General features: G+C 40.6%; 2 protein-coding genes across 2 annotated transcripts in view; one reads left to right on the top strand and one right to left on the bottom strand.

The window, feature by feature from the left end:
- Positions 1-16,767, top strand: part of LOC102036126 (cytosolic phospholipase A2 beta) — a 26,917-nt gene extending 10,150 nt beyond the window's left edge. Inside the window, exons 7-22 of the mRNA XM_031055827.1 lie at positions 227-228; positions 1,816-1,858; positions 3,030-3,093; positions 3,456-3,583; positions 3,707-3,817; positions 4,028-4,065; positions 4,955-5,090; positions 6,031-6,167; positions 6,460-6,682; positions 7,291-7,408; positions 8,398-8,535; positions 9,718-9,822; positions 10,280-10,465; positions 13,462-13,628; positions 14,151-14,337; positions 16,529-16,767. Coding sequence (XP_030911687.1) covers positions 227-228; positions 1,816-1,858; positions 3,030-3,093; positions 3,456-3,583; positions 3,707-3,817; positions 4,028-4,065; positions 4,955-5,090; positions 6,031-6,167; positions 6,460-6,682; positions 7,291-7,408; positions 8,398-8,535; positions 9,718-9,822; positions 10,280-10,465; positions 13,462-13,628; positions 14,151-14,337; positions 16,529-16,767 — 2,022 coding nt within the window. The remainder of the gene's footprint in view (positions 1-226; positions 229-1,815; positions 1,859-3,029; positions 3,094-3,455; positions 3,584-3,706; positions 3,818-4,027; positions 4,066-4,954; positions 5,091-6,030; positions 6,168-6,459; positions 6,683-7,290; positions 7,409-8,397; positions 8,536-9,717; positions 9,823-10,279; positions 10,466-13,461; positions 13,629-14,150; positions 14,338-16,528) is intronic.
- Positions 16,768-21,271: 4,504 nt separating this feature from the next.
- SPTBN5 (spectrin beta, non-erythrocytic 5) overlaps positions 21,272-27,787 on the bottom strand; it is a 90,335-nt gene continuing 83,819 nt past the window's right edge. The window contains exons 61-68 of the mRNA XM_031055786.1: positions 27,769-27,787; positions 26,211-26,831; positions 25,166-25,240; positions 23,516-23,602; positions 23,051-23,142; positions 22,796-22,881; positions 22,181-22,316; positions 21,272-21,600 (exon numbers count right to left, since the gene is read on the bottom strand). The exon at positions 27,769-27,787 is cut by the window's right edge and continues 110 nt beyond it. Of these exons, the coding sequence (XP_030911646.1) occupies positions 21,546-21,600; positions 22,181-22,316; positions 22,796-22,881; positions 23,051-23,142; positions 23,516-23,602; positions 25,166-25,240; positions 26,211-26,831; positions 27,769-27,787 (1,171 nt within the window). The 3' untranslated portion in view covers positions 21,272-21,545. The remainder of the gene's footprint in view (positions 21,601-22,180; positions 22,317-22,795; positions 22,882-23,050; positions 23,143-23,515; positions 23,603-25,165; positions 25,241-26,210; positions 26,832-27,768) is intronic.

Raw genomic sequence — 27,787 nt, 5'->3', positions numbered from 1 at the left:
AGTGTGAGTAAAACTCCAAAACGAAAAGGTATAGATCTGCCAGGGAGTAATGATGCCTCTGAGGATGAGAAACTTAGAAACTTCTTCCAGCACTTTCTCCCAGCAGTGAACCTAAATTACAGTTTCAAACTTTTTTTTTTTTTACCTTTTCTAGCTAATTCCACCTTTCAGTATATTTCATACAAATCTTAAACTTCTATTGAATATGTATATCCAGATCCCGGAGATGTAATAGAATTGTCACAATGTGATAACTTTTACACAAGATGGATGTGAAACTTAACATGAGTGCTCTTCAAATTGTTGTTATTAATTGAACAATGCCTAGAACATTGTGGAATTTCTCAGAGACCATAAAACCTGTCTTGTATTATTATAACAATGTATACATGGAGTTATGTGGACAATACCAGAAAAGTCACCCATTTAGCAATAGCTTAGGTAAACTGAAAAAACATACAATCAACAAATAATGAAAATAAGACCATCCCCCTCAAAATGGTAATCAGAATTGTCTGCAGGAGAAAAAGTCCCATAAGATAAATTTTATCTGTCTTTTAAATCCTATCACAGGCCTGGTTGAAGAGAACCCCCTAAACTATACATTCTGAAATATTTGAGTTTAGTATTAGCCAAAAAAAAAACCAGAAGAAAACAAAAGTAGTCCAGTGAAAACTGGCTAACTTGCGTTATCAGGAGAATGAACTATAAGTAAGACAAATAAGACTTCTTATTCTTAAACATGAGGAAACTGCAGAAAAAAAATAATTCGTGTTGGTTAATTTCCCCCACAGTGAAACTCAAAATGTATTTAATTTACCTGTGAGAGGTACCTTCAGAAATGGTATCATGTATGATGATGGTAATCATCTCCTGCAACTGTGGAAGCAGTCACAGTCAGACACATAAAATGTCAGAATGAGAAGCAGTGCTTGGGAACTGGATTCAGACTAGAAATAAGAGGAACATCCTTCACCATTCAAGTTATAAGGCATTTGGATGATGACCATCCTTAGGAATCAAACCTAGTTATTTAAATACATTTTACAGTTGAAATAGAAGTTTTAAGCCTGGAAATGGTGTTTGGTGAAATAACCTGGACATACAAAGGTTATGTACTACATAATTTCAATGGCCCTTTCAGATGTATGAAAGCATTTATGAATGTGTGTAACATAGAGGTGTTGGAATATTTGCCTTAGTGAAAGATGCTGTTAGTAGACTCTACAGAATACTCATGTAATTAAATAACCACATCCATTCAGTGTCAGACCAAGGTCTTAAAAGGTAAAATATCTGCAACAAAGACTTTTTATTGCTTACCTCTGTGTTTTGCAGTCGTACATATATGGCACAGTGGGAGCTAATTCTTATTTGCCATTCATTTGTGATCAGCCATAAGTTATAATATGAACTAGTCAGAAATGTCTTTTCTAATAAATGTTTGCAGAACACATTAATAGTAGTCTTTGCTTTCCCCAAGTCATATGGTCAGTTATTAATAGCAGGACATGATTCCACATATACCAATATGCCTTTGTTCTGCTGTAACTTAGCACATAGTTTTAAGCATTAGGATCTTTATGGGCTTTCCTGTCTGTCTTTTTGTTTGGCTGCTGTATTTTGGTTCACATGCTTAGCCCAGGATCATGTATTTTGCCTTTTAGAAAACAAACTGTGATAACTTACCTATATTCAAGTGGGAAAGGTCATATAACTGCTATTTAAAAAACTAAACAAAACACACCAAATCCATCTATTCACCTAGTTTTTTTTTTTTTTTTTTTTGTTTGTTGCTTGTTTTTATCTTTTCAGTCCTGGCCCTCCAGAGCATCTCATTACCAATGATGTCCTAGTGGTAAGGTTCATATAAGAATTTATCTTGGAGTGACATCTGCTTCATTTTGGTCCTCTCCTCTTCCCCCCATTTTGTAGAAAGAACACAACCTTCCATGATAGATAAGAGCATGATGTGCATTTTAAAGTCAGAGTTATGGGACAGTGCCCTTGTGTTACAGCTCAAGTGTTGCCCTCTCCAGAAAAAAACCCAGCAGCTGTGAGTCCTTGAAGTCCTCAGCGATTACAGATGTCAACATGTTGCCAAGCTGTGGTTTGTTACTCTTGCAGAATGCCATATTTATTGGTGTTCAAAGTGAAAACTGATTGTGTTTCTTGTAACACAGCATGGCACTTGGCAGGAAAAACAAAGGTTATAAAAGGTCTGTAGAAGACAATAGTAGGTGTTCAGTGTGCTTATGACTGGAAGGTATCTAATGTAACAGCTTTTTGGGAAATGAGTTTTTTAATAAAGAGTTATTTTAGCTGTTGAAACATAGAGCTCTGTTTTGGTGTTAGTCAGCGTGTGGTACATTACCTGTCTCCTCGGGCTGGCCCAGCAGCTAAGGAGTACCAAGGACTTCATGCCAACTCCTCCAAGCCTGTCATGGTTCCCAGATGCTAGCCCTTGATATCCCTGAGGCAAAGTAACACATATTGTATTCTTTCCCCTTCATTTTCTGTGTGAGGCACAAGAGTTGCAATGACTGGCATGCATTGTTCCTGAAATGACTTGGAAAACTGTCCTGGCATGAGTTATTAAAGGCAAACTGGAGTGACTCAGGTGGAGGGTTGGGTGGAATAAATTCATGATTTCCCTACATCAGGGCCAATAAGAAGATGCTTTGTAGGCTAATCACTGCCACAATACACAGAAACTCATCATCAGGTATTTTCCCCCACCCTTCCTAAATAATTATTAGATATATGTGTTTGGGCACCAGTGTGTTGTACAGAGTTTCCTGATTTTGGGGTAATTTGAATGTGTTAACAGCCTCTGACAGTGCACCACTGTATTGACACTGGCACAGTGCAACTTGGTCTACTGTCCTGGATTTTCTCTTGGATCACTCCCAGCACTGAGACCAGTTCAGCTGGCTCAGTATTATAGGTGGTGGTTGTCTGCATGATGTTTCATTATTTGCAGCAGATATGTTATTTGCTTTCTTCACCCTTTTCCATTTCTTTTACAGTCTCGTGAGGTTTGCTGCTTGGAAGTGCATGTGGACATTAATGAAAGCAGGAAGTACTTGAAAGGTATGGCAATTTCTCTGTGAACTGAGGACGTGACCAAACCAACCCTATTATAGTCATTCAGACCCAGAGGGAGGCAGTTTAGAGTACAGAGACAAATAAGAATGCTCTAAATTATATATAGGTAGTGATATATGATCTAATAATAAAATGCAATGCATTGAAATGCCCTGAACTGCCCTGGACTGGTTTCTGTGTCTTTTCCTTGGAGCTATCAAGTTCGGACACAAACAGTAGACTTTGCTGGTGGAAGTGCTGACTCTGGGAGCACTCCAAACTATAGAAACACCAGAGAGTTTGCCAACTTTGCTAGCTCTTTTGCCTGAGCAGCAGCATTATTCTCTAAACAAACCTGTTTTTACTAGAGGGTAAAAATCTCGTGCTTACGGTGCCTGCATCCCATGAGAGAACCCAGAAGACGACAGAGGACACCGATACTTTCTACTTCCACTGCGTGAAGGCTTGGGAGCCAGTTCTAAAAGTCAGGCTGCAGGTAATGGGTACCACACACTGCTACTGTTCATACTGCTTCCTTACTTTTGGTCTGACCAAAACAGCAAAGAACTGCACTGTTTCTGCTCTGTGAATACAACCCATGCTTCTTGTTTTTTTATAGAAAGTTTCTGATAAGGAAGATGACAACAGCAATTTAAGTGACACCTTAACGGTACCACTGAAATTTCTCCCTGTTGGACATAAAGTGAGAGTAACCCTTCCCGTAAGACATGTAAGTGTTTCATAATTTGTGTCTGGAAAGAAGAGTAGAATAACTCTCACTATTTAACACATTAATATTTAAAAAAGCAAACACCAAAACAACAGCCAAAAAGTATGCAGGGTGGCAGTGGTGGGACTTTTCAGGAGGCACTGAAAATCTGGATTCAAAACTTCTCTTTTCACTCCACTCATGTTCCTGCTATCATCTCTTTTTTTACAGAATGTGCCACTACAGTTGTACCTCCAACTAAATGCTTGGTAAGAGGACTGGTTTGTTTTTTTTCTCTAAAGGTTTTAGTGCTCTTTGAACTGTGAAATCTAGAACAGAGTATCCTTTATTTAGATATAAGGAATGCACAAGACTAGGGGCAAAATTGGACAATATTTAAGTCATCATTAAAGGGTCACCATAACAGTTCAAAGCTAAATATCCTTGGGGCAAAGGAGTCCCACCAAGATGCAAAAAAATTGCGGGGGTTTCAAACGGTGAGGGACTTAGTAACTGAATATCCTTTGCATCAAAGAATCAAAAACTAAGAATAGAGGCTTCTTCAAAAGGGGTACAGAAAAAAGGCAGAGTGAAAAGAGAATTCGAAACAATGAAACATCAGAGTCCATGTATTACCCAAATGACACACGTTATCTTAAGAAAATGGACTTGTGGCTCTGGTGATATCAAGACAAAGAGGTATAAACTAGGCAAGATGAAATATTGCATTGTAAAATAATGTGTCAGACAAGAAACAAACAAAAATTATTTGAATATCTTTTTCATTGTACAGTTTCTGTACAAATCTGCAGTACAAATGGTCAGGAAAGACTTTGTTAGGTTTAAGTCATCCTTTGCTCAGAAATTGTATGAAGCAGAAATAGAAAGGATTCAACTTACAAAGCTACTGAAATCAAAGAAGCCTTTCTTTGTTTTGCATCTTTATTAACCTTAGCTGACAGTAAATCTTACACTGAAACAATAAAGAGACCATGTAGAAGCAAAGAAGTTGATTTCTTTGCAAATGAAAGGTACATTCCTGTATAAATCAGAACAAAGAATCAGGATTTTTAATGAATACATTGGATTGCAGTTGCTGGAAATAGATCCGTATATATTTTAAACACCATCCTGTGCCTCTGGATTTATTTGTTGCAGCTCAGAAAAACTAGATGTGCGCTTAGGGTATGATCTGTGCCAAGGAGAGCAGGAGTTCCTGCATAAGAGGAAGAGAGTCGTTGCTGGTGCCCTGAAAAGGGTTCTTCACCTGGAAAGAGATCTACATGGACATGAGGTCTGTGCTTTGGAATCCAAGCATGGGGTGTGGGTCTACTGAATTAGGATTGGCACAACTCCCCTCGAAATTTCTAGTAATATTTGCGTGTTGCTAAAAAACCCATTGATTTGAATGGCACCAGAGCAGAGGCTCTCAGTGTGGCATACACGACTCATGTAAAATTTCAGCCCAAATTCATCCCTCCAATCTTTTCAATGGGACAAATAACAAAGATGTAATAATACCACTCTTTGAACAGAGTTTCCAACAGTATGGTGCTGCAAGTCAGCAACATATGAGACATTGTGTTAGATACAGCCTAGTAAGGCAACCCAAACCAATAGGTAAACAAGAGTATTGGAAATTCACCTCACAAAAATACTTATAAAATCGGTGTAATGTCACTTCTTTAGGCTTACTTTTTTTCTTTCTTCATTCTCAGAACACTTCTTACAAAAAGTAAACATTTTTTGTGGTGAAGAAAGAACATTAGAACATTTTACAACAAGCTGAAGTATGTTTTGTTGCCAAGATCCAGGGTGACTTCTTAAGGGAAAACTTATTTTCTTACTGGAATTCTATTTGTTAAATGAATGCTGTCCAAAGAATCAGCAACATTCAAAAAACGTCCTTAATCCATTTTAATTGTATTTATTGCAATTTGTTGTTTTTTATAAAAAAATCATGTAATTATCTACTCTTAATCATTGCAATTCCAATTATAGAGAACAAGGTAAGAAGGAAGGTTAAAATGACTGCATATTCAAACTCATCCAAGCATTGAGGTTAAGAGTCTCTGGAGGATAATTTCAGTAGGGTACTGGTAAAGATTGGCTAAGTGGTGATTTAGTTCATTGTCCTCCGATAAATCTGCTGAAGAAATTCTGAGAGCTGTAATTAGGCTTTTCCAAGTAGCAAGGGAGTAACTTTCTGAGAATAATCCTTGTGTTTTGGACAGGTCCCAGTAATAGCTGTTATGGCAACAGGTGGAGGTCTCAGAGCAATGTCAGCTATGTTTGGCCACCTCTTAGCTCTTCAGAAGCTAAATCTGTTGGACTGTGTCACCTACCTCACCGGGGCTTCTGGCTCTACATGGTGCGTATAGAAAATGAGATTGGATTTGGAATGACTGTGACTACTATTCCACACAGTGGGAGATGCATCTCTTTTAGACTTACATTGTTAACAAGTGAACATAATTCCCTCATGAAGCTCTTACTGTTGGCTCTCAATTATGACTTCAGTTTGAAGAGAATCAGGCTCACTGATTCTCTTTAATTGATTGAAGTGATTGTCTCTTTAATTGATTGAAGTGATTGTGTAAGTGTATCAATTTTCCAATATCATCTATATAAATGGATGATTTTCTAACATTTCTGCTCCTTAGGACCCTAGCAGACCTGTATGAGCATGCTGACTGGTCACAGAAGTCTCTGGAGGAGCCACTTAAAGCAGTAAAAGAACAAGTGACAAAATGCAAACTCAACCTTATGTCTATAGACCATCTGAAGTATTATCACAAGGAACTTGCTGAAAGGGCAAAAGCAGGACATGTGCCATCTTTTACAACTCTGTGGTCACTTGTTCAGGAGATGTTCTTACATGAACGGGTAGGTACATGGTCCTGCCACACATCTGGGAAACACCACTTCCTTTAGAGCCTTACTCTTTGAGGGCACAGTGTAATGTGTGTAACAAATCCAAAGAGACTGAGCCATCCCAATGTGGTTTGTAAACTATGACAGAGGATCTCGTAATCAGGATTTTTCAGAGTAGATAATCATTTGAAGGTGCCTCTCTCCTAGGATGCCCAACAGCAAGTGACTTCAGTAGGCAAACTCCCAGAAAGGACTGAGGAATTCCCAGCCCCCACTCTCCCTGAAAAGTCAGATTTTTAAAGTCTGCTTCTAGATTGATATTTGAAAGTTAGAGTAATGTGTCCTGATGTGAATATTAATCTCAACTTTAATAAAGATCTGTGGGATACAGGCAGTCAAGGCACTTGGATATTCTAACGAAGAAGTTACTAGGCACCCAAAAGGCAGCCAGGAAGGAAAGTGCAGGGACATGAAGGAAAAGGTCTCTTAAGAAAATGTGACTTACAGATTCCTCTGTGTTGTAAAAATCTGTTATCAATCTTTAAATTTTTACTTGGGTAGATTGTGCCAGTATTATGCTCTCACAGAGATTTACTGTGATATTTTGTCTCACTGATTAGCCAAGAAAGTACAAACTCACAGACCAGCGCAAGGCACTGGAGCATGGACAAAACCCACTGCCTTTCTATGCAGTCCTCAATGTGAAAGAGGAGAAGTTTGGTACTTTCAAATTTAGAGGTAGGTGTTCAGGGAGTTTCTTCTGATTCTGGGTATGGATTAAAGAGGATTTGGAGGGAGGTGTCTATGTGGGGACAAAAAAGGGGGAATACATCAGTCGCTTGCCCTCACTCAGTATTCATCTTTTAATAAAATGTTTGTCTTTTGTGCAAACTGCTTGGTTAGAAAGAGAACATCTGCTGGATAACATCCTAAGCCATAAACAGGACATTAATTAAAAATCAGTGGTGAAGTCCTATTTTTGCAACAGACACTGTGAGTGAGTGTGGGCAAATCATCTGATCTTTTCCTGCCATGCCTATAAAATGGCTTTGATGCTTCCTTAGTTTCTAGGGGTGCTGTGAAATGTAATTATTGCTTCCTAAATATGGCGCTGGTGAGAGTATGAAATATGATTGCTGTGATGGGTGTGATATGACATCCTTTGAATGGATGCAGGCCACATTCAACAAAAGATGTTAAAAGCAGTAGATACTGGAAAGAAAAGCAATTAATCGTTATGTTTATTTATATTTATAACTACTGTTCTACTGGAATGCCTGTGCAGGACAGCTTGAGTCAGGAAACTGCACATCCATGCCACACTGTAATTTCTACTGTGATGTTGATATGTCTTCAGGCTGCTTTGTTATATCTTGTAGGCTGGCAGTTTTGGGTTAATAGAGCTTTCATGCCAGTCACTCCTTGCAATTCACACCACTCTTGCATGAAGTTGGTGCTCTTGATTTAGAGAGGCAAGTGCGATCCCAGAATCTTTATATAGAAATAAATATCTAAGCATTTGAACCTAATGTTAGAGCTTTTCTGAGTTGCAAAAGCTGGTTCCTTTTGGTTGTAAATAATATCTCAATTTTTATAGAAGTAGACAGTGCAGCTTGCAGTACAAATGTGCAGATAGTACAGAGCTGCTGAGACAAGCAAGATCCTTGGGAAGGTTTTGGGGTTTTATTTTTATTGCAGCAAACATGCCTCATGTAAATTCTTTGTAGAGTGGGCAAATTTCTCTCCTTATGAAGTGGCCATACCAAAATACGGAGTCTCCATTCCTTCAGAATATTTTGACAGCGAGTTCTTCATGGGAAGGAGAGTGAAGAAGCTGCCAGAATCTCGGATCTGCTATCTGGAAGGTGACATAGCAGCGCTATGTAGTTAAGCACAGCCTCATAGAAAGTGTGATATTTGCTAGCCACAGACACAACACTCCTTGCCAGCACTTCTGCTTTAGGTCTTAAATCAATGGGATTTTCACCCTTTCATACGCTTCTGATATTTGTGTATCTTCTTTCCTTCTCTCCTCCCTTTTCACCTGGGTAGATTTGGAAAAGTTGCAGCATGGTTCCTGTTCCATTGTCTAAACCAAACAAGATGGTGGAAGAGGCAAGTTGAGGAAATAATAAGTGTTCCTTCCCTGATCAGTCTCCAACTCTTCAACTTCATAAACTATAATTCTAGACAAAGCATTACTGGGGTAGAATTGGAAGGAGCTGAGAATAAAACATGTCATCTAGAACAAGCCACAAAGGCAGGAGCTACCTGAACTTTGTGGCTTGAGGATGTCACTGATCTTCTCTGCCCATAAGGATGAAGGAGGGCCTTTTGACCTCCAACAACTACTTTGACTGGCCATTTTGCCACCAAAGGTGAAGAAAAAGCAGGTAGTAGAGGAACCTATCTGTCTCAGGCAGATTTTAAATCCTTATAAGTGTTTTAGTTTTGATACCAAACACAAGAGTAGAGGATAAAACCCCCATATTTATCTCACTGTGGAGTCTGATAGAGATTCAATTTGTTCCTCATGTAAGTACCTGGCATAGAGCTTAATGAGGAAGGATAGTTCTTTTCCAAAAGCAGACTCACAGATGGAGCCAATTCTATTTTGAACCTGGACCAGCTGCACTCTGCACACAGAAACAAAACATGCCTGGAAGGAAGAAAATAAGTCTTAGATCGATTTAAATAATAAATCAGTTTAAAGAGGCCTTTATGCTTACATGGCTTCACCATGCTTTCAAAGCCTACCTTCTCTCACAGGTACACAGGAAACTTTCTACAACATCATTTGGGAGACTGATACCCTCTTATTGTGTTACTCTGGACTGTGCAGTAAATGTTCTGTGTGTAGTTACCTCCTGAGAAAGAGCATTGAAATGCTTACACCACAATGTTCGAACTCTCTTAGAACTGCTGCTTAAGCTGTGTCATGATGGGGTCAGGTTGGGTGGGCTAATAATGTGTAGCATGGATATTTACAATAGTCAGCAGTTAACATGTGGTAGTGCAGTACTTTTACCATGTGGTTTGACTTGCAGGTCTTTGGACAAACATCTTTACTAGGAATTTGCTGGATGGCTTGTACTGGTCCTCAAATTCAAATGAATTCTGGGAACGCTGGTCCCAAGATATGGTAGATATAGGTGAGAGTTTCTAAAGTGTTGCCTCATTGTGGATCTTCCAGCATGATTTTAATCTGTATCACAATGATTGCTATGTCCTTTTCTCTTCTCTCTTTTCCCTAGAGGCATGCTTCATGTTAGTACAAATGTTTTTCATTTAAAGTTTCCTCATGGTCTGCTAAATGGCTCTGCCTGTTACTGCAAATAAGAAGCTTGGCTTTTACTTGTGGGCAAAAGTACAAAGCCAGCATGTCATTTGAAAGAGTAAAACGCAAAAACTGTGCCTGCTTTAAAGAAAACTAAATATCTCTTTGGTAAATGACATGGGTCATGTGCGCATGTTTTCCAACAGCCTGCAAGAAACAGGGATGAGAGTGACCCACAGGAAGACAACAAGGGCAGCTAGCCAGCAGAGGTGTCTGACAGGGCAGATTGCTGTTGTTTTTTTCTCTATTTCATGGTTTCTTCTCTATTTCAGAAAAACATTCTCCTGAGGAAGACGTTACTGTTATTGAGCCTCCATCTTGCTTGTCAGGAAAGTTGTATGAAATGTTTCAGGACATTATGACCAAGCGTCCACTGCTGGGAAAGTCTCATAACTTCATTAGAGGCTTAGAGTTTCACAAGGATTATATCCATCAGAAAAAATTTATTGAATGGAAAGGTAACTGCAACAAAGAGTTAGCTGCACTGTGCAGGTAACATCTCAGATTTTGTTTTTTAGACTTTGGAAAACTCATATTTGTTTCAGAGTTTGGAAATTGGCTGAGTTGGACCTATTTTCATGGTATCTGTTTCTTTAGGGTAACAGGTTAAAATTAACTAGTCCAGGGACTGCTCTTTCACTTCCAGAAGATACCTGTAATTTGGGTCAAGAAGTGCTTTTCTACAGGAATTTTGTCACTCTGCATAGGTACAGTAGTCGAAAGATTTAGGAAGGGCGGAATCTTTTGAGGTCAAGGAACAAAGGGAACACCAGAAGCATAAAATAGCAGGTTATTATGTGGATCAGATGAAGGAAAGGACTAGTTGCAAGCATGTGGTTGTCCATATATTAGGTGTTTCTGCCTGAGGAATTATCCATCCAGATACCTCTCTTTAACCCCTCAGAAACACCAAAATCCAGCTACAGAAAGTTAACATAGGTTTAGACTTAAAATTTAAAAGAACAGATACATAGACTTGATTTAAAAATTGAAGAGCCATTTTATATGGCTTTTGCTCTCTAGGCAGGCGGCAATAGTTTTATCTTGAAACCAATGAAACAATCTTTGAAATGATAGCAAGGTGATGGAGCTGAGGTTTTCTGCATCATAAATCTTCCTATAATCCCAGCATCTTCATATATTCCATGAACATGTAACAATGTGGGAGTACCCCACATTATTGAGGTTAATCTGACTTCAGCAAGAAAGCACACGTTCTCTGCCTTCTCTGAGCCCTCCTCTTTGGCAAGTTGCATTTTCTCTCCCATTTTAGGCAAGTTGCAACCTGTTTTGTCCCTTTCTGCCCTTGCTACACAGTTTGCTGACAATGTGGAGAGATGGTGGTGCATTTCTGTGGGTTAAGGCAGAGCCCGCAGTGTGCTATCTGCTTTTAAAATGTTCAGTAAGCAAAATGTCTGTGTCCTAAAAGGGTCTGCACTAAGGAAACAAATGAAAAAAGGAGAAAAAACAAGTAACATAAGAAGGGTGGGTGAGAGAAGGAACAAGCAAGTAGCTTCAGAAGGTGGATGAAGGATGAAATTGACAGTCAGTAAATGTTAAAAAACATAACTGTCCTTACATTTGCTGACAATTTTGTAAAGACAAATGGGTAGAAGCAGATTTCAATGAGGATGTTGAAGAAGTGAGCATAGGAACACTAATGACTATCTCAGGGTAAATATTCTACAAATAAAGTAAAATATGTGGAAAGCATGAAATTCAGAGTGGGAAAAGGGAAACTGAAAGTCTGGAGTGGGAAAAATTATCAGGTTTTCCATCTTCTTTTTGCTGCCTGTGTAAGATCAAACTAAACCCAGGTATGGATCCCTCTCTAGGAGTAAGAGGAGATGCCAGGTCTGTGAGCAGAAATGAATCTTGTGGTAGATGAAGTCTTGAGAATAGAACTTTGTTTTAGAGGCTTCCCTGAAGCTCAGATTATCTGACATATTAAAACAAGACTTTCCGCGCCTAATTTTCTTCATGAGAAATTGAACTAATAATCTGGATTTAGCTTAATGCCTTTACAGTAGCATTCAGGCTTCAAAGGATATTTCTGAGACAGGATTTCTTTAAAATCTCTATTTGGATGTGGGATGAAAGAGGGGATTCTCACAAGAAAAGTGTCTACTTGTAGTTCACATACACAGTCATGAATAAATGCTGCAAAGTTCCATCTCTGTGATAAGAAAACGGGGGTATATGAATTTCGTCTAAAAATGTTCACCAGGCCAAATAAAACTAAAAAGTATGCTCTGTTTCTTCTGTGAGGGACTGCAAGCAAATGTCTCTTATTACAGTTGAATCTGTGAATTCTCAGCAGCCTTGAATGCTAAAATAAGCACATTTTGTAAAGACTTGACAGGGAGGGAATGGAAAAATTATGAATTATTACTTCAAGCTGATGTGAAACATTCCAGGTTATGGAACAAGCTACATTTACTCTGCATGGTTTAAATCAACACTACAGAATGAGGCCAAGGAAGCAGAGCAATTGAATAAATTGAAATGCTGAAACTTAGCAACAGTATTTCTGTGATCAACAGTTTCTTAAAATGCCTAAACACAATTATTTGAAGCTCAAGTATTCTGCTCTGGGCTTTGCTGCCTCATTTTGTGAACTTGAGGAACACTCTCAAACCACTATTCTGATAGTTAAAACTGTGGCAAAATGTTCCCTGTTCCATGGGACTGAAAGTGTACTAGAGGAACAGTAAAGGACTTGCTGTAAAGGGCAAGCTGGTGAGGTTGCTAGCAGAGAAGTAGGAGTCTAGCTATCAGAAACTGGCTTTAGATTTCAACTCACCAGTTGGTGTAATCCCCTTTTGGCATTAATGTGAGGTTTAATTAATTCAAGTAGTATTTTAAGCTATTGGTAGGTGACGTTGTATGCATGATGTGGTATTTTTTTACAGCGTGGCTGATAGTTAATATGACATCACTGAAAGCAAATTGAAGTCAGACTTTTCTCCCTGAAAGAGGGGTTGAAGACAAAGCCTGAGAAGGCAAAAGCAAAAAAAGAGCAATGCAGAAGTGCAATGATGTATTGCATATGTTAGTTGTGTTGCTACACTGTGAAATTGTTTTTGTTGTTTGCATTTTTCCCAGTTCTTAGGGAAAAAAAAAAATCTGTTGAAGTCTGTATTCTGTGAAAAATGACTCCCCAGAGCAGCTGTGAGGTCAGTGGAGTCTGTGTCTCACCTGTCCTCTGTCTGGCTGCCCCACAGCCTGCCTTTGTGAATGTACCTGAGAGAGTGTGGAAACAGGCCAGGTGTGTCCAGACGTGCAGTTTGAAGGGCATGCTCCTGAGGCAGTGTTTGTGGGCTCACGTTGTGGAGGGAGGTGACCCCAGTCTGGAGGGTAACCAAGGAGCTGCCCTTAGCATGTAGCACAGACAGAATTACTCACTCTTTCTTTCCTAAAAATGCACCACTAACTATATTAAAATGTTTTTCAGACACTGTGCTGGATGGTTTCCCTAACAATCTGACACCGCTGCAGAAGTATCTTTGTCTGATAGATGTTGGCTATTTCATCAACACCAGTGGTGCAGCACTTTTCAAGCCAGAGAGGAATGTAGATGTCATTATATCCCTTGATTATGGTTTGGGACACGTGTTCAAGGTGAGAAGATTAACTTTGTGCTTTGCAGAGTAAAACTCTTCTTGTCTTATTAAAACTTTTAAGTAAGTGGCTGTCTAAATCTTAATCATATATCACCATACCTTGAAGGAGGAAAGATACTTCCTTCAAGAATGGAACTATACAAACTGTTAGGCTCTTTTTTCTGTAGGGGATTACAACATATACTTCCTACAATCCTCAGGGAATTGCAGTAACAATTCTTTGCTGGAGGCATGCCTGTGACGTCTCCTAGTCTGTCATGATGAATTCTGAGTGTGACTTTGGGTCATTCACTTGGGCTTGTAAAAAACGCTACAGGGTGATAAGTGTCATTGTCTGACTTGGTTGAAAGTAGGGTTGTACTGTGGCTACTTAGGACTACAGATTCATAGTGCTTCTACTGCACTACACATTCCATAGTGTTTCTAGGGAATGAGTTAAGATGCCATTGTATTCCAGGATACCTGAGTAAACCTGATTCTTTTTTTAAAGCTTTAACTCCATGGCATTCTGTGTCCACAGCAATTAGAGATGACATACAAATATTGCAAGATACAAAATATCCCATTCCCCAAAGTGGAGCTAAGTCCAGAAGAAGAGAAGAACCCAAAGGAATGTTATATATTTGCGGATGCAGAGGACCCCAGAGCACCTATAGTAATCCATTTTCCCTTGGTGAATGACACCTTTAAGGAATTCAAGGAGCCAGGTAAATGCAGTCAACAGAACTGTGCACTGTGCTCTACCCCTGGTATGTGTTACATGTCCTGTGATAGGAGGCAGAAGAGCAGCCTCCATATTCCTGGTGGTTGTTCTCCACTTGAAAAGCATGGAGGACACAGTCCTGGGCAACTCAGTGCCACACTACCTCCTCCAGCCCTGCCTGTGGCAGATGGCTCATGTCACTGTCCCTTGGAGCAGAGCTGCAGGTCTTCCTCACTTGTGCCTGATGCCATGTCCTGCCAAGAGAGATGTGCTGAGTGCTGGAATTTTTCTGGCACTGGGAAGAGGGAGAGTATAGCAAGGCCCAGAGAGCTGTGGGAACAAGGAGATAAGGGCGTCCTGAAGGACCTGCTGGTGGGCTGGAAAACAGCAGCAGGAGCTGGCCCTTGGGCCATCCAGCCCCAGAGCTGGCCCTGCACCCCTGTCTTCCCCATGCTGCCTGTGGTGGAGAGTAAGGTGCCTGGGGTGAGCTCCTTCCAGCTTTACCCAAAATTCTGTTGTGGCCCATAGTGGGACCAGAGCAAAATGGAATTCTCTGAGGGAGCATTTGGGAAGGGTAGGAATAGCAGCAAAAAGTAAAGGTACTTTTCTGCTCTGATATTCAGTGATGCTCAGTGAATATGTACAGTAAGAGCTAAATCAAGAAAATGACATTTAGAAACTCAGTGGATGAAAAGAGGAGATACTCTGCAGAGGGAGTTAAGCTTGTTCAGTGGAGGCTGGAAATGGTCCAAATGGCAATGCGGGATGAGATCCAACTGTTGAGCAGTGGGTGGCAGGTAAAGAAGGTGAAGATTTTGGAATCTCTCTGAATGAAAAATAGATTAGGTGCTGCAGAGAAGAGCAGCTGTTGCCAGTTCTCTGCTCCAGGCCCAAACTGGTGAGCTCTGACACTCACCTGTGTGTCTCTCAGCAGTCACTGATTCATCCATCAAGCTGACAACCAGCAACTGATGTGGATGGTTGGAGGAGGGCGTCCTTGGCAACATGTTTTAATGGATCTCAAGTTTAACAGTGGAGCTTTTTTGTTTCTAGGGGGATGAGAGACATTTTGTGGAATGTGGGTGGTTATTTTTCTTGTTTTTAACTATTTACAATCTAAAAGGACTCAGCCTGTGAAGTGCCCATTTGCAGTGCAGCAGTTACAGACTGTGCTTTGGTGTGCTTGAGACAGATGCAGCTTTATCTGGATGTGGACAGCACACATAATACATATCTCTGAGTATTGTGAGGCTCAGTGAAGCAACACTGGATATTTTTAATTCAGACACTTCTAGCGGTAGTCTGTGCTTAGCACCCTGAGATCACACTGTTCAGAAACCAGTAGGTTAGTATAAGACCTGCTGTGTCTCAAGCAGGTGACACAATTCTTGTGTCTTTTTCATGAGGTTCTGGTTGAAATCATAAGGAGTATCTCAGCAGTCTGTTTGTAGCCCTGCTGAAACTCATCTCACATTACATTAGTGTGTTGGGCATATTTGGTTCAGACTGCAAGGAGCTAGGCAAAAAAAACCAGTGAAAAACTGAAGCAAAAAATTTTGTAGAAACATAAATATGAGATTGCTGAAGTCCTTGGTGCAGGGAATTAGGGGGTCCTTTTAAACAAAAGCATTGATGTAACGGGAGTATGGATGTTGCCAATTCCAAGAGGCAAAACCTGAGGCCAGGCTGGAGTTTGCTGAGAGTCTGATGTAGGATGCTCTGATCCCTTTGCACTCTGCAACAGGCAGTCCTGTGTGGTTGGCATCACGAGGTCTCCTTGTGTGTACTAGGCTGTCCACTCACTCTAGCTGGCAGACCTGCACTTGTCACCACTAATCCAGTGGCAATCATAGATTTTGGAAAGTGTTCCAGGTGTGTCTTTGTCTGAGAATCAGACTTACAGGGTTTGGGAATGGATGTGGACCCATGGGTGTGCTGCCTAGGAATGATGTCTGCAGAACAAGGAGGAATTTGGGCCAGCTCTGCTGAGGGATTTCCAAGTCTGAGCTTTAGCAGGAGGCAAAGGAGGAGTAACTGGGAAAACAGACCAGAAATGGCTCTTTCAAGCTGTGGAGTGGGTTTGCAGTATTTCCTGGGGGCTGTTTTTAACAAGGGGTCCTGCCAAGTAGATCAGTCCCCTACAACACTGTACTGCAGATTCATCTCACTGTGGTGGCTTTTGTCTTTCTCTGCAGGAGTGAAGCGTGGTCACTCGGAGATGGAAGAAGGCAAAGTAAATCTGGAGAACAACTGCTCACCGTACTACCTCATTAGGCTAATTTATTCCTCTGAAAATTTTGATAAACTTGTGAACCTGAGCAAATACAACATCCTCAATAACAAAGACCTGCTCCTCCAGGCGATCAGGAGTGCTGTAGAACGAAGGAGAAGCAGAAGGACTGGGAATTTCCCCAGCTACTCTGGATACCCCTAAGCTGGATTTTTGCCCTGTTCCCCACTGAAGGCTGTGGCAGCACATTGCAACACATCACAGTCACGTTACAACGTATCACAGTGTTCATTGTTTGCAGAAAACTGACCAAACCTGTACATTTCTCACCTTGCCATGTTCAGGCTCCCAGCTTTCAGAAGGGTTTATTTTATCTCCTTCCCCCGCATTTTCAGACTACAAGAGCCTCACAATGTGGTCTTTTCTATTAAGAAATTAGGGTCCTGGTAGGCAGAGACCTCCCAGGATCTCCTTGATGTTACAGTATATGGTGGTGGTGATAGTTCTTTGTATGAGCCTGTCCCTTCAACCCTGAGCCCATTGGTGGTGTCCTTTCAATACTTGATTACAGATCAAGTCCTGGCCATTTGCATTCAGTGATGTCCAGATTTTCAGATAGGCTGAGCAACTAGAATTTGCACTGAATTGGTGGGCTCAGCTTTGAAGTCAGGCATATATATGTGAAAAGCAGCCAAACTGCAGTGTGGACAATTGCACTCTGTCTGGCCTATTTCCCTTGCTGATTTAGAAGTTATTCCTTTTTTCCATTCACCTGCAAGACTTTGGCACAGAAATGCTGCTCCAGACTACCACAAAGGGGGCAGTTACATTTCAAAAGAGAGGGCAGTAGCAGCAGTGAGTGAGCACAGCTCCTTCGAGCTTTGGCTGCAGGAAAAGTTCTGCATAAAGCACATGTGATTGTATTGATTTATATTAGCGGTGCCTTTTTGGATTAAAATGTCAAGAGCCTGAAACAAACTTTTCATATCAGCATTTTTAGAGGAACAATTACCATAGACTCAAGTACATTTAATTTAGTGATGATGACTGAGACATAAGCTGGTTCTCCTTACAGATATAAACTGAATGTAGGACAACATAACTCATGAACAGAGTGCAGAGCCATTGTATTTTCACGCACAGAAGATTTTTCCCTTTATAGTCTTCTACCCCTAACATCACAGGCAAAGTATTTTAATAGGTGCTACATAAAATAGAGCACAAATTTAAAAAAATAGGACACACATTTTCCTCCTTGCTCGTGGAAAATATTTGGAAAATGACACCTGGCTTTCATTTGCTCTGGAATGCAGTGAGAGATTTTGCCTTGAGCTAGAAGCTTGGAACATCTTTAAAGCCCTCCACTAGATTAAAAAGATCATAGGGAAGGATGCTGAGCAATATAAAACAGCTTCACAGAAGTTGGGGAAGTTTGCAAACTTCCTCACACTGAAGGATTTGGACCTGCTTCTGGATTATTTTTTCCAAACACAGCATATTCATCAGAACTTCCAAGGAAAATCTTACATATTTTTTCTGTGTTGGAAATTTACTTGAGATCTAGATTTAGTTGTACTTGAAATCCAAAATCAGACAAAGAACGAGAAAGAGGAATCTGTCTTTTTGGTATACACAGACAATAGTGAAGGTTTAAAGAGAGAGCATTTACAAAAAACTTGATTGCCTGAAGCTGGCATCTACTAAATGCTGTTTCTGCTGCAATGGCAACTGCTGAGGCTCAGCAAGGCTTCTTGTACAATGTTTACTTGCTGAGCTGAGGAACACTTGCTGAGCTGAGGAGCCTTAACAGCTGGAATGCAACTCTACCTCGGGATTCAGATCATGAGAAGTTAAGAACTAATCAGATACTGGCTGCGAGACAGAACATAAAGAGCCATTTTGAGTTGGAAGTTGATCCAGCTGGATCTCTTACCTTTGCACAGGAGAGCTGCATGTCCTGGCCCAGCACTGTGTGGCACATACAAGCCCACATGGCTCTGTGCACACATGTGCTCAGGGTGTGCAGCATTTCCATGCTCCTCTGGCTGGTCCTAGAAAGCTCTGCTGCTGCAAGAAGATATTGGTGTTGTGTCCATGGGCTACAGAGAACAATCTGTAACCCTTGTGAACCTTGGCAGCATGTACTCAGCAGCGAGGCAGCTCAGCCACACTGAGAAAATTTGATTTTGGTCTTACAAAATGCTCCACAGACTAACAATTGGAGCATGTTTGGTGCATTCATAGTGCTGCTAATACAAACAGAAAGGCCCAGTAAAATGTGAAGGAGCCACAAAACCACAAAGTTTTCAGGTAACCCACAGCTGGTGGGGAATTATTGTTCTGAGGGACGGTTAAATCCTGTCACAAAAGGAGGGTGGGAGGGAGGGAGCTGTGGATGGGGAAGGTGGTGTGACTCTGCTGGGAGAACTGTCACCAGAGGTTTTGCCAACACTTAAAATCAGGTTGGGAACTGCTGCTTAATCTTGCAGCCAGAGGCACAGACAGGCACGTGCCCCTTCATTTCCTTGGTGCCCCATGTGGTACCTCTGTAGCCTTAAATTATAATAGCTTTTTCAAATATAGTTTTGCATTTCAGAGCCTGAAATTATGTGAGGGCTGTATCATTGCCCGTCAGAGTGCCTTTTTGTTTCATTTTGGTTGCCCTTTTGTTTTTGTAACATGATGTGGGTGTGGCATATGGGAACACAGTTTAGTGGTAGACGTGGCAATGCTGGTTTAACAGTTGGACTGGATGGTTGTAGAAGTCTTTTCCAACCTAATTGATTCTATGATTCTATGACATTGGAGGAGTCAATGCCATAGAATCATAGAAACTCCTCATAGAATAGAGGAGTTGCTGGCTTGATGGTGCAGTAGGAGGACCTGGAGGGCATTTGTGAGGACAGAGGCTGCTGGAGAACTCTGCAGGCTGGAGGGACCTACACCTTGCACAGTCTTGTCTGTGCAGTTTGTGGGAAGTGGTGGCTGGCACAGGTTGTCCCTCAAAGCACTCCTGAGCTCAGGTTCAGAGCATGCTGACTTGCACTGCCCCCAAACCACAGAAATAGAAGGTGTAGTTTCAGTGGCGTAAGGCTGTTCAGAGACTTGTGCTCAAGGCTGGTCCTTGTTCCCTTTAGGGTAAACATGGAGTCTGAGGGCCTCTGAAATTTTGTGTGGCTATTCCTCAGAGGCTGTGGTTTTGTTTTTTTTCCTTGGCCCCATTCTTGCCTGGCCTAGTACCATATGTTGTGCTGTGACTGAACAGAGTGCACAGAAACCAAAGCAGGCACTTCCAGGAGAAAGCTGCCTCTCTGTGCATCTCACCAAGAAAGGCATGTGCCATACTTATAAACCAGGCCTTGCTGGTCTGGTGTTGTGTTTGCTTAACCACTGAAGATGGACGTATGCCTGCCAAAAACCTTACCCGAAATGCACCCCAGATCACTGCTCTCTGATAAACATTTTGCTGGAAAAACCCCCAAAATTACAGAGCTTCCTATCTGCTCTCAAACACAAAGGAAATGAGACTGTTCTTAAAACTATTACCTGCTCTTCATAGAAATTGCTTGCTTGTGTCTTTTAACTGTTTAATAATATATTAATTAAAAATAAAATATTGCAAAAGAGCACCAGACCCATGAAAGTCCTTATGCACTTAAACACAAAACAAGCCTTTTTCTGGGTGTATAAGCTCTACTTATTCTAAATGCCTGCTGAGAACTTCACAGGGCTTTCACCGGTTTCAAGATTGAATGGAAGAAATCTGGGATATCTTCTGGCTTACAAAGGTATGGAGAACCTGGAACAAAATCTACCTCCTGGGGTAAAACCCTCTTCAGTGGAATGGAAAAAGGGGGTGAGGAGGCAGCTGTACTGAGCCACAGCTAAGGCACATCTTTGTTCAATTACATGGTAAGTTTGAAATACTGAAGCTGTTTTGGTTTTTGGTGTTTTATTGTTTTTGGGTTGTTTTTTTTAATGAGTTAAAAATTGTGAACAATAATGAAATGCTTCAGTTTCCCATTACTTTGATGTGCTGGATCTTTTGTTTTTCGTGACAGGCAGCAGCTCCAGCTGGGGTAAACAGAAGAGAGTGATGGACTAGCCAAAAAAATGAAATTATTAGCTCACATATTGGATGCCTTGGCTCAGAAACAGAGATAAGTAGGGGGAAAAAATATGTATTCTTCCCTATGATTACACCATACCTTAGCATGTGAAACTTGCTGTCTGGGGACTAGAATTCCTACTTGCTATCCTACTTTTCTTCTCCTTTTACACTGAAACACTGATTGTTCATGCCTTACTTAAGTTTCAGATGCCATTAAAAATGAGTAACGCCACAGGACTTTTTTTCCTGGTAGCTTCATCCAGAAAGAATTGGCAAATAGAGTATGGTTGGTTAATGTGTTGTAAAAAAGATTGTGGAGACCACAAAGTGCTGTAGGAAGTATATAACATTATCTTTGGCTGCACAGACCACCCAAGCATCATAAATCTATTCTGTTGGTATCTGCAAATCTACTTGCACATGGCTGTAGTTAACTCACAGATGTACCTCATGCACTGCTCACTGCTCCCCATTTCTGTCTTATAGAATCATTTCATGTGAGTAGTCTGGCTTAAAGGTCCCCCTGCCCTTTGGTTTAGTATCTTGGAGTAGATAACACTTGGGTAATAATGGCAAATGACAAAGTTGTTGTGTGCACCAAAGTATGACAGATGGAATCCTGTTTAATTATATTTAAAGATTTTATGAGATTAAATACATAATTTTAAAAGTTCAGAGGGAAATTATTAACTTAAAACATATTAATACATTTCCAGAGGGATGAGTTAAGTTATAATTGTCTGCAATTAATTGAGGCAAATGTAATTTTTCTCTTCCTGCTTTTAGTAGAGAGGGAAGCAGTTTTGTTTTATTTCCACCTTAGGGTGGTGAGTGTGGCTTGCGTCACTGTAGGTCCATCTTCCTTAAAATCTCAGGAAAATTCTGCAGACTCTCTGTCTGGTTTGATTTTGAAGGAAGGTGTTCTCCTACAAACAAAATGCATCATCAGAAAATCAGGTATAATCTAGATGAGTTTAAGTCTCTATATATGTAAGGACTCATTAAGTGCCTAGCTCAGCAGCAAAAGTCTGCCCAGCTGTGGGATTAGGATTTCACATCAGAGCCTGTAAGGTTTGTACAGACTCCAAATGCAAGAGAAATTATTTAAATAGGCCAGGTTTCTGAATTTGGCTGTAACTGTCTTTTCCTTGCCTATGTCTCCCCTGAGCCTCCTTTTTCCAGTCTCAACAACCCCAGCTCCCTCAGCCTCTCTTGGTAGGACTTGTTCTCCAGACCCTTCTCCAGCTTCATTGCTCTCCCCTGGACACGATCCAACTTTCTTAAGTGAGCAGTCCAGAACTGAACAAAGCACTCAAGGTGTTGCCTCATCAGCGCCAAGTACAGGGGGACAATCACTGCCTTGCTCCTGCTGGCCACATTCCTTTTGTGACATTAGTGACAGAGGAGCAGGACTGTTTGACCTCAGGGCAGTCTCTTTGTAGGTGGCTGCTACCTGAGCACACACAGCACTGACATCTGTTCAGCTTTGCAGAACAGAGCTCATACCTCAGGAGCGAGCCTTTGCTGCTAAATCTTTCAGCAGAGTCCCTGTCTGGAAAACCCCATACTCTTTTCTGGGAAGTCTCTGTGTTTGAAAGGAAAGTTTGCACCATCACTGTAGAATGGAATCTGTTACCATGTCCTACAGAGTAAAAAAAAAAACAACAAAGAAAAAGCAAAATTAGAGGTAGAGTTTGCCACTTCTGGGTCCAAAACAATTTTCTCTGACCATCATAGTTATAATTATGCTATGGCTTCCTTCCCAGTAAGCCACTATGTGGAGAGATGTCCAGAAGAGATCTAGATTCAGAAGAAAAGCTGTTGATCAAGATCCAAAGCAGCTCCTTAATAAAAGGACAAATACCACACCCCCAGCAGAGAATAACCTGATGTTGGCCACAGTACAACTGCAAGACTGCTTTGCAAGTCACCCTGGACATTCCTCTGCCATGTCACTACATCACAGGTAGCAGGTGACTTGTGTATTGCTTTCTAACAGAGGCAAAAAGGATGGCTTAAAATGCCCCAAACTAAGGACATCTTGTCATTCTCTTCTCTTCTCTTTCTCTTACCATCACTTGCTAAAAGCACAGCTCATTCTTGAAGGAAATGAGAACATACCTATATTATTCTGTAGTGATTGCAGCCAGTCCTCCATCAGTGTCTGAGAAGGTGCTGCAAGGAAATACTCTGCCCCATCTCTCAGCCTGTAAATAAGGATAGGAAAAGGTCAATTCTAGTCAGTTTTGCTTTATACCTTCTGTGCTTGTGAGTGTGAGACACTCCAGTTATGTCTCCTAACAACATACAGCCTTGAGTGACTGTGAGCAGGGAGCTGCATGGGCTTTTATTTGTGCCCTTCTCCGTAAGACTCACCGCAGCATGAAGGCGTTCTCCTTCCTGCTGTAATTCACCAGCCTCTCACATTTGGCATCAGAAATGCTGAGGGACAGGACAGTGGATATGTTCTGAAAGGGGATAAAATTAAAACGAAATGTCTTCTGTGTCCTTTCTGCTAGGATTCAATTCCATACCAACCTGCAGGCAGACTACACACTCATCTCTTTATGCTTCTAACTTTAATCCTAGGATCACTGAATAGGGTGAACCACAGAGGAACCATGGACAATTGCATAATATCTTGAAGGCAGTCCTTGAATAAGATATGCCTTAAAAGAAGTATCTTTGAAAATTTCTGGATGCTTATCAGTCTGTTTTCAGTTGTACCAGTTGAATAATCGCTGAATTTTCACTCAGCCCCAAACCAAAGGTGACATTTCAAAATTAATTTTTACATTTGTAGACACAAAGTTTGCTAGAAAGATTAAAAAACCAAATTACCTTAGTTGCTTCTTTGTCATCATTATAGAAATCAAGCTTTAATCCATCAAGTTTTACATAGAAGGATTTCCAAGACCTTGAGTGTGGCTATATGAATAGAAAAGGTAATAAAATTCAGTTGTGAGGTATATATTTTATAGGAGTAGTGAAATCTTTCACATGCAACTTTTATAGGAAGCCAGGATCTGTTGATATTATGATCTCAGAAGTTCTCACAGTCATTGTTATCTCTTAGAAAAACAGGACCTGCTGTGGTTTCTGTGTGAGTGATTCAAGAAAGGGTCTCTATGAGTCAGAACTGAAGAAATGACATAATCTGGTTCAACAAGTTCTACACCATGTAGTCAGCAACATTGCTGAAGGTGGATAATCAAAGTTCTGTCTAATTTTTGGCCACTAAAACTCCATATTTCTCCCTAGCTGGAACACCAGCCCCTGCCTGCTGGTCACAGGCTAATTTTATCAAGTGTTACTATCTAATGTGGCTGTTGAATTCTTCATTTACTAAGCTAACCCCAATGGAATGCTACTGAGCAATGTGCAAAAGTAGCAGCTATTTCCAAGCCCAAGTATGCACCACTGAAACTTAGCCTAATGCCATGAAACTCCTCTTGATAAAGGATCCTTAACTTATATTCATATTTTGTTACGCCAGTGGATAAAGTTGACAATTTGGTCATTCAGAGAAAAGGAAGGAAACAGTTCTGAGGAAGGTTAAGTCACAGCTTTTCTTGTTGGGAGATATGGAATTCACTATCTCTGAACACTAAATTCTGTGTGCCCAGAAGTGAAAAAACCCTAAATTTCTCTTCAAGAAGATGGAGTCCATACCAGATTCACCTTTTAAAAGAGGTCTTTCAAGTTAAAAATTTCAGAGGAAATATTCTATGGGGCAAATAATCCAAGACAACTTGTTTATGTGCAAACACTCAGCAAAAATGGATGTCTGTAGATTGGTGGTGAATAGTAGAAAATTTCCTGGCCTGTTGTGATCATTAGGCTACTGCTTTGAAGCAATATTATTTCCCAGGATAAGAATTTAGATTTCAGTTTCATTCAAACATCTATTTAAGAAAGCAATTCTTCAAAGATAAACAGAACCTTAATTCTGTTCTAGCACAGCTAGAAATTACAAATATTGGGAGCATGAGACTGAGGGCTTCCACTGCTGACAAACTATCACAAACTGTTACAGGATCATGAAGCTTTAGGGTTTTTTTGTGGTGTGTTGGCTTTTTTTTGGTTGTTGTGGTTTTTTTTTTTTTTTTTTTTTTGTTGTTGTTTCATTTGGGTTTTTTTCTCCTAATTTAGTTGAAATATTGAAACCAGTTGCTATATTGTTTATAATTAGGAAACTGTAATTAACATGTTCATACAGCCTAGACTCTGGTTTATAAATTCATTAACTGTAGACAGACCCTGTTCCACATGATTCCCATGAAAGGCAAAAATTCCATTGTCTCTTTCTCTGAGAGATTAGGTATTGCCAAAGCCAGTGGACACTTCCTCGTGCATTTTAGGGATAGCTGAAGCAAACCCACACTACTCAGCTCCTCTTCAGCAAGAGTTTATCCTTAAAAAGTCAGAGCAGATCTGGACTATAACTCAAGGAGCAATGAAATAACCCAGAGTGATGGTATTTATTTCTACCTGTTGTCTTCGTGGAAGGAGCTGGTCGCGCTTCTCTAGAAAACCCTCCATGTTCTGGAGACGACTTGAAGAAACCTGGGACATACAAGAACAATGCTACTTAACTTTAAAATGGCCCTTAGGCCTATGTTAAATTTCTGAAGGTATTTTTTAGATAAACTCCATGCAAAGAAACGGATCTCTGGTTCCTCAAGCCCTTACATTGACAGCCCAGCTGGAAATCTTCACTAGGTTGCAATTGTGTCTTTGATAGATCACTAAATGAAGAGAATTCAAATCCTTCTCGAACAATTTACTTATGGAATCTTCTCTATCTTAGTGTGTTAATTAACTAATATTATTTTATATTATTACATGCATTCTACAACTTAAATTGTTCAAGTTAATCATACCACCTCCACAACTGCTGAGTTACACCCATGTATAGTGTTGTACTGGTACACTTAGGTATGTGACAAGTGTGCTCCTCTCAAGAGTAGCAGAGCAAAAGGAAACAATTTTATCTGCCAATGAGGTAACAGTGAATTTCCTGCCAGGGTGTGCAATCAGGAGCTTTTGGTTCCAGTCTTGCACCTGGTCAGCTCTTTGACAAGTGTGCCATGAAGTCCTGCCTCTCTCTGACTTCTGAACAGAGTGGACACTAAGCACTGCCACCGTACACAGAGGCTGTAGGTAAATCATCCTCTTTGTGAGACATCACCTGTTTTTGAGCGCTGTGCTGAGTATTCAGCAGAAGGAATAGCCTCTAGTTCAGGAAAAGAAAAACAGAAACCAATATAGGTGTTGAGACCTGGGTTATAAAGCTTAGTAAATTAAAAATAGTTTTAAGCTGTACACAGCTGTGCATCAACTGTCTTTGTGGAAAGTGCTTGAATTGCAAAGACACATAAAATGCTTCTTGTTTGAATCCAGGAGTGTATCCACCAGGATGCCACTGTATGGTGCTCTTTGTGACTTTCACACAGAACTTCCTGTTATTGCCTTACTTTAACTAGCACAGGGTAGTGGTTTTGTGAGGAGAGAACCAGAAATTCCTGGGACTTACCGAAGATGTATTCTTTAATCTCTCCCAAGAGGAGCTAGGCAGCAGTAAGTTTGGTGAGTTATCTGGTGACGTTTGTCCAGGCTCGGCTGGTGTTGCTGTTGGTTTGGTGCGCAGGTTGGAGAAAGAGGAGCCTATAGCAACTTTTTCCTGAGGAGATCTGTGGTCTGTGGCTTGTGATTCTGACACATTGCTGCTGTGTTGCTGGCTTGTAAGAGTAGGAGATAAAGGAGAGCCTAAAGAACTGCGACTTTCCAAAAATGCAGCTTGTGGGCCCACCACCTTTGGTGCAGCTGGAGTGATAATCTCACCAAGCCTTGTCTCAGCTTTCATTTCTGTTTTTTTGCTGCTCTGCACTTCAGGGACTTCCGAGGAAGTGAATTCTTGGAACTTTGTTGGAGATTTTTCAATGGGAGAGAAAATAGTTTCAAGTGGGACCCTCCAGGACACGCTGTGTGCAGGCACAGGTGGCAGTGGTGTTGTGCTCTTTGTCTCTGACACTTTTGGTGCTGCATTCCTTTTGTCAGATGGTTTTCTTCTCAGAGATGGAACCCGGACAACTTTGCCTTTATCCTTCTGCTCACTCTCTTCTGTGTCCACTTGTTTCAGGAGATTCATCTCTCTCTGTAGAACAGCAGTAATAATTTTTTTTAAATCTCCTTCATGCATTCATGAATACTTACCTAAGATTTTTCTTTTATTTTAAGCAGTAACAGTTTTCCAAATAAACTGTCTCCTGGCACTGAATCTTAAGGCCTGTACTTCCACTGGCATTCTCAGAGTTAGATCTGAATCTAATTGCTATGTGCTAAGCATTATTTTGTTGTCCAAATAATGAATACTAGTGGCAGTTAACCTCAAATATGGTGAGTTCAGCCCTTAATAAGTTCTCTGGAGTCTAATTTTTTTTTTTCCAATAAGCTAAGGAGAAACTGTGCTCCTTCTCTTGTGGCACTGCTTCTTTAAGTTGTCTGTAAGAACACTGAGCATCCAGGGTTGTTCTTGAGGAAAATTTTGGAGGGAAGGGCCTTTGTCCCTTCACTTAGCCAAATTGCAAGTCACTGAACAAAAGACAGATTAATTTTCAGCCTAAAGTCAAACACAACCACTATGTTTTTCTGGTTATTTCAGGAAAATAATTTAAAAAACCTCCCTGACAATGAAAGAGAGTCTGAGGCTCACTGTATTAATATCTTTGGTATTTAACAGTCCATTGTAAAAATCTTAAGCCAGAAGGAAAAAGGCCTATCTGCGCATTGGTGTCCATTTATTTTCAGATCTTTGCTATCCTCTGTCCCGTTCAGGTGGCTTCAGCTCTTTACTGAAATCCTGAATGAAGCAAAATCTCTCCATCTGTGTAGCAAGGGATCAGCCTGTTTCTCACACCCTGTTTGCTGGTCCTGGCAGAAGAAAATTTCCACTTCTCCCCTACAGCTTTTTCAAGCTAGTTGGTTTCTTTTGAGCCACATATAGGTCTTGCTATGTCTGAAATATTTCAGCTTTGGTTTCTCATTTACCCCATCTTTTACACAGAGTGACGTTCAAACAATCAATGACCCACATTATCTTGTTTCATGCAC

This window comes from Geospiza fortis, unplaced genomic scaffold, assembly GCF_000277835.1.
Source record: "Geospiza fortis unplaced genomic scaffold, GeoFor_1.0 scaffold66, whole genome shotgun sequence".
Lineage (NCBI taxonomy): Eukaryota > Metazoa > Chordata > Aves > Passeriformes > Thraupidae > Geospiza > Geospiza fortis.
The sequence above is the reverse complement of the archived record's forward strand: the minus strand, read 5'-3'. Positions and strand labels throughout refer to the sequence as shown.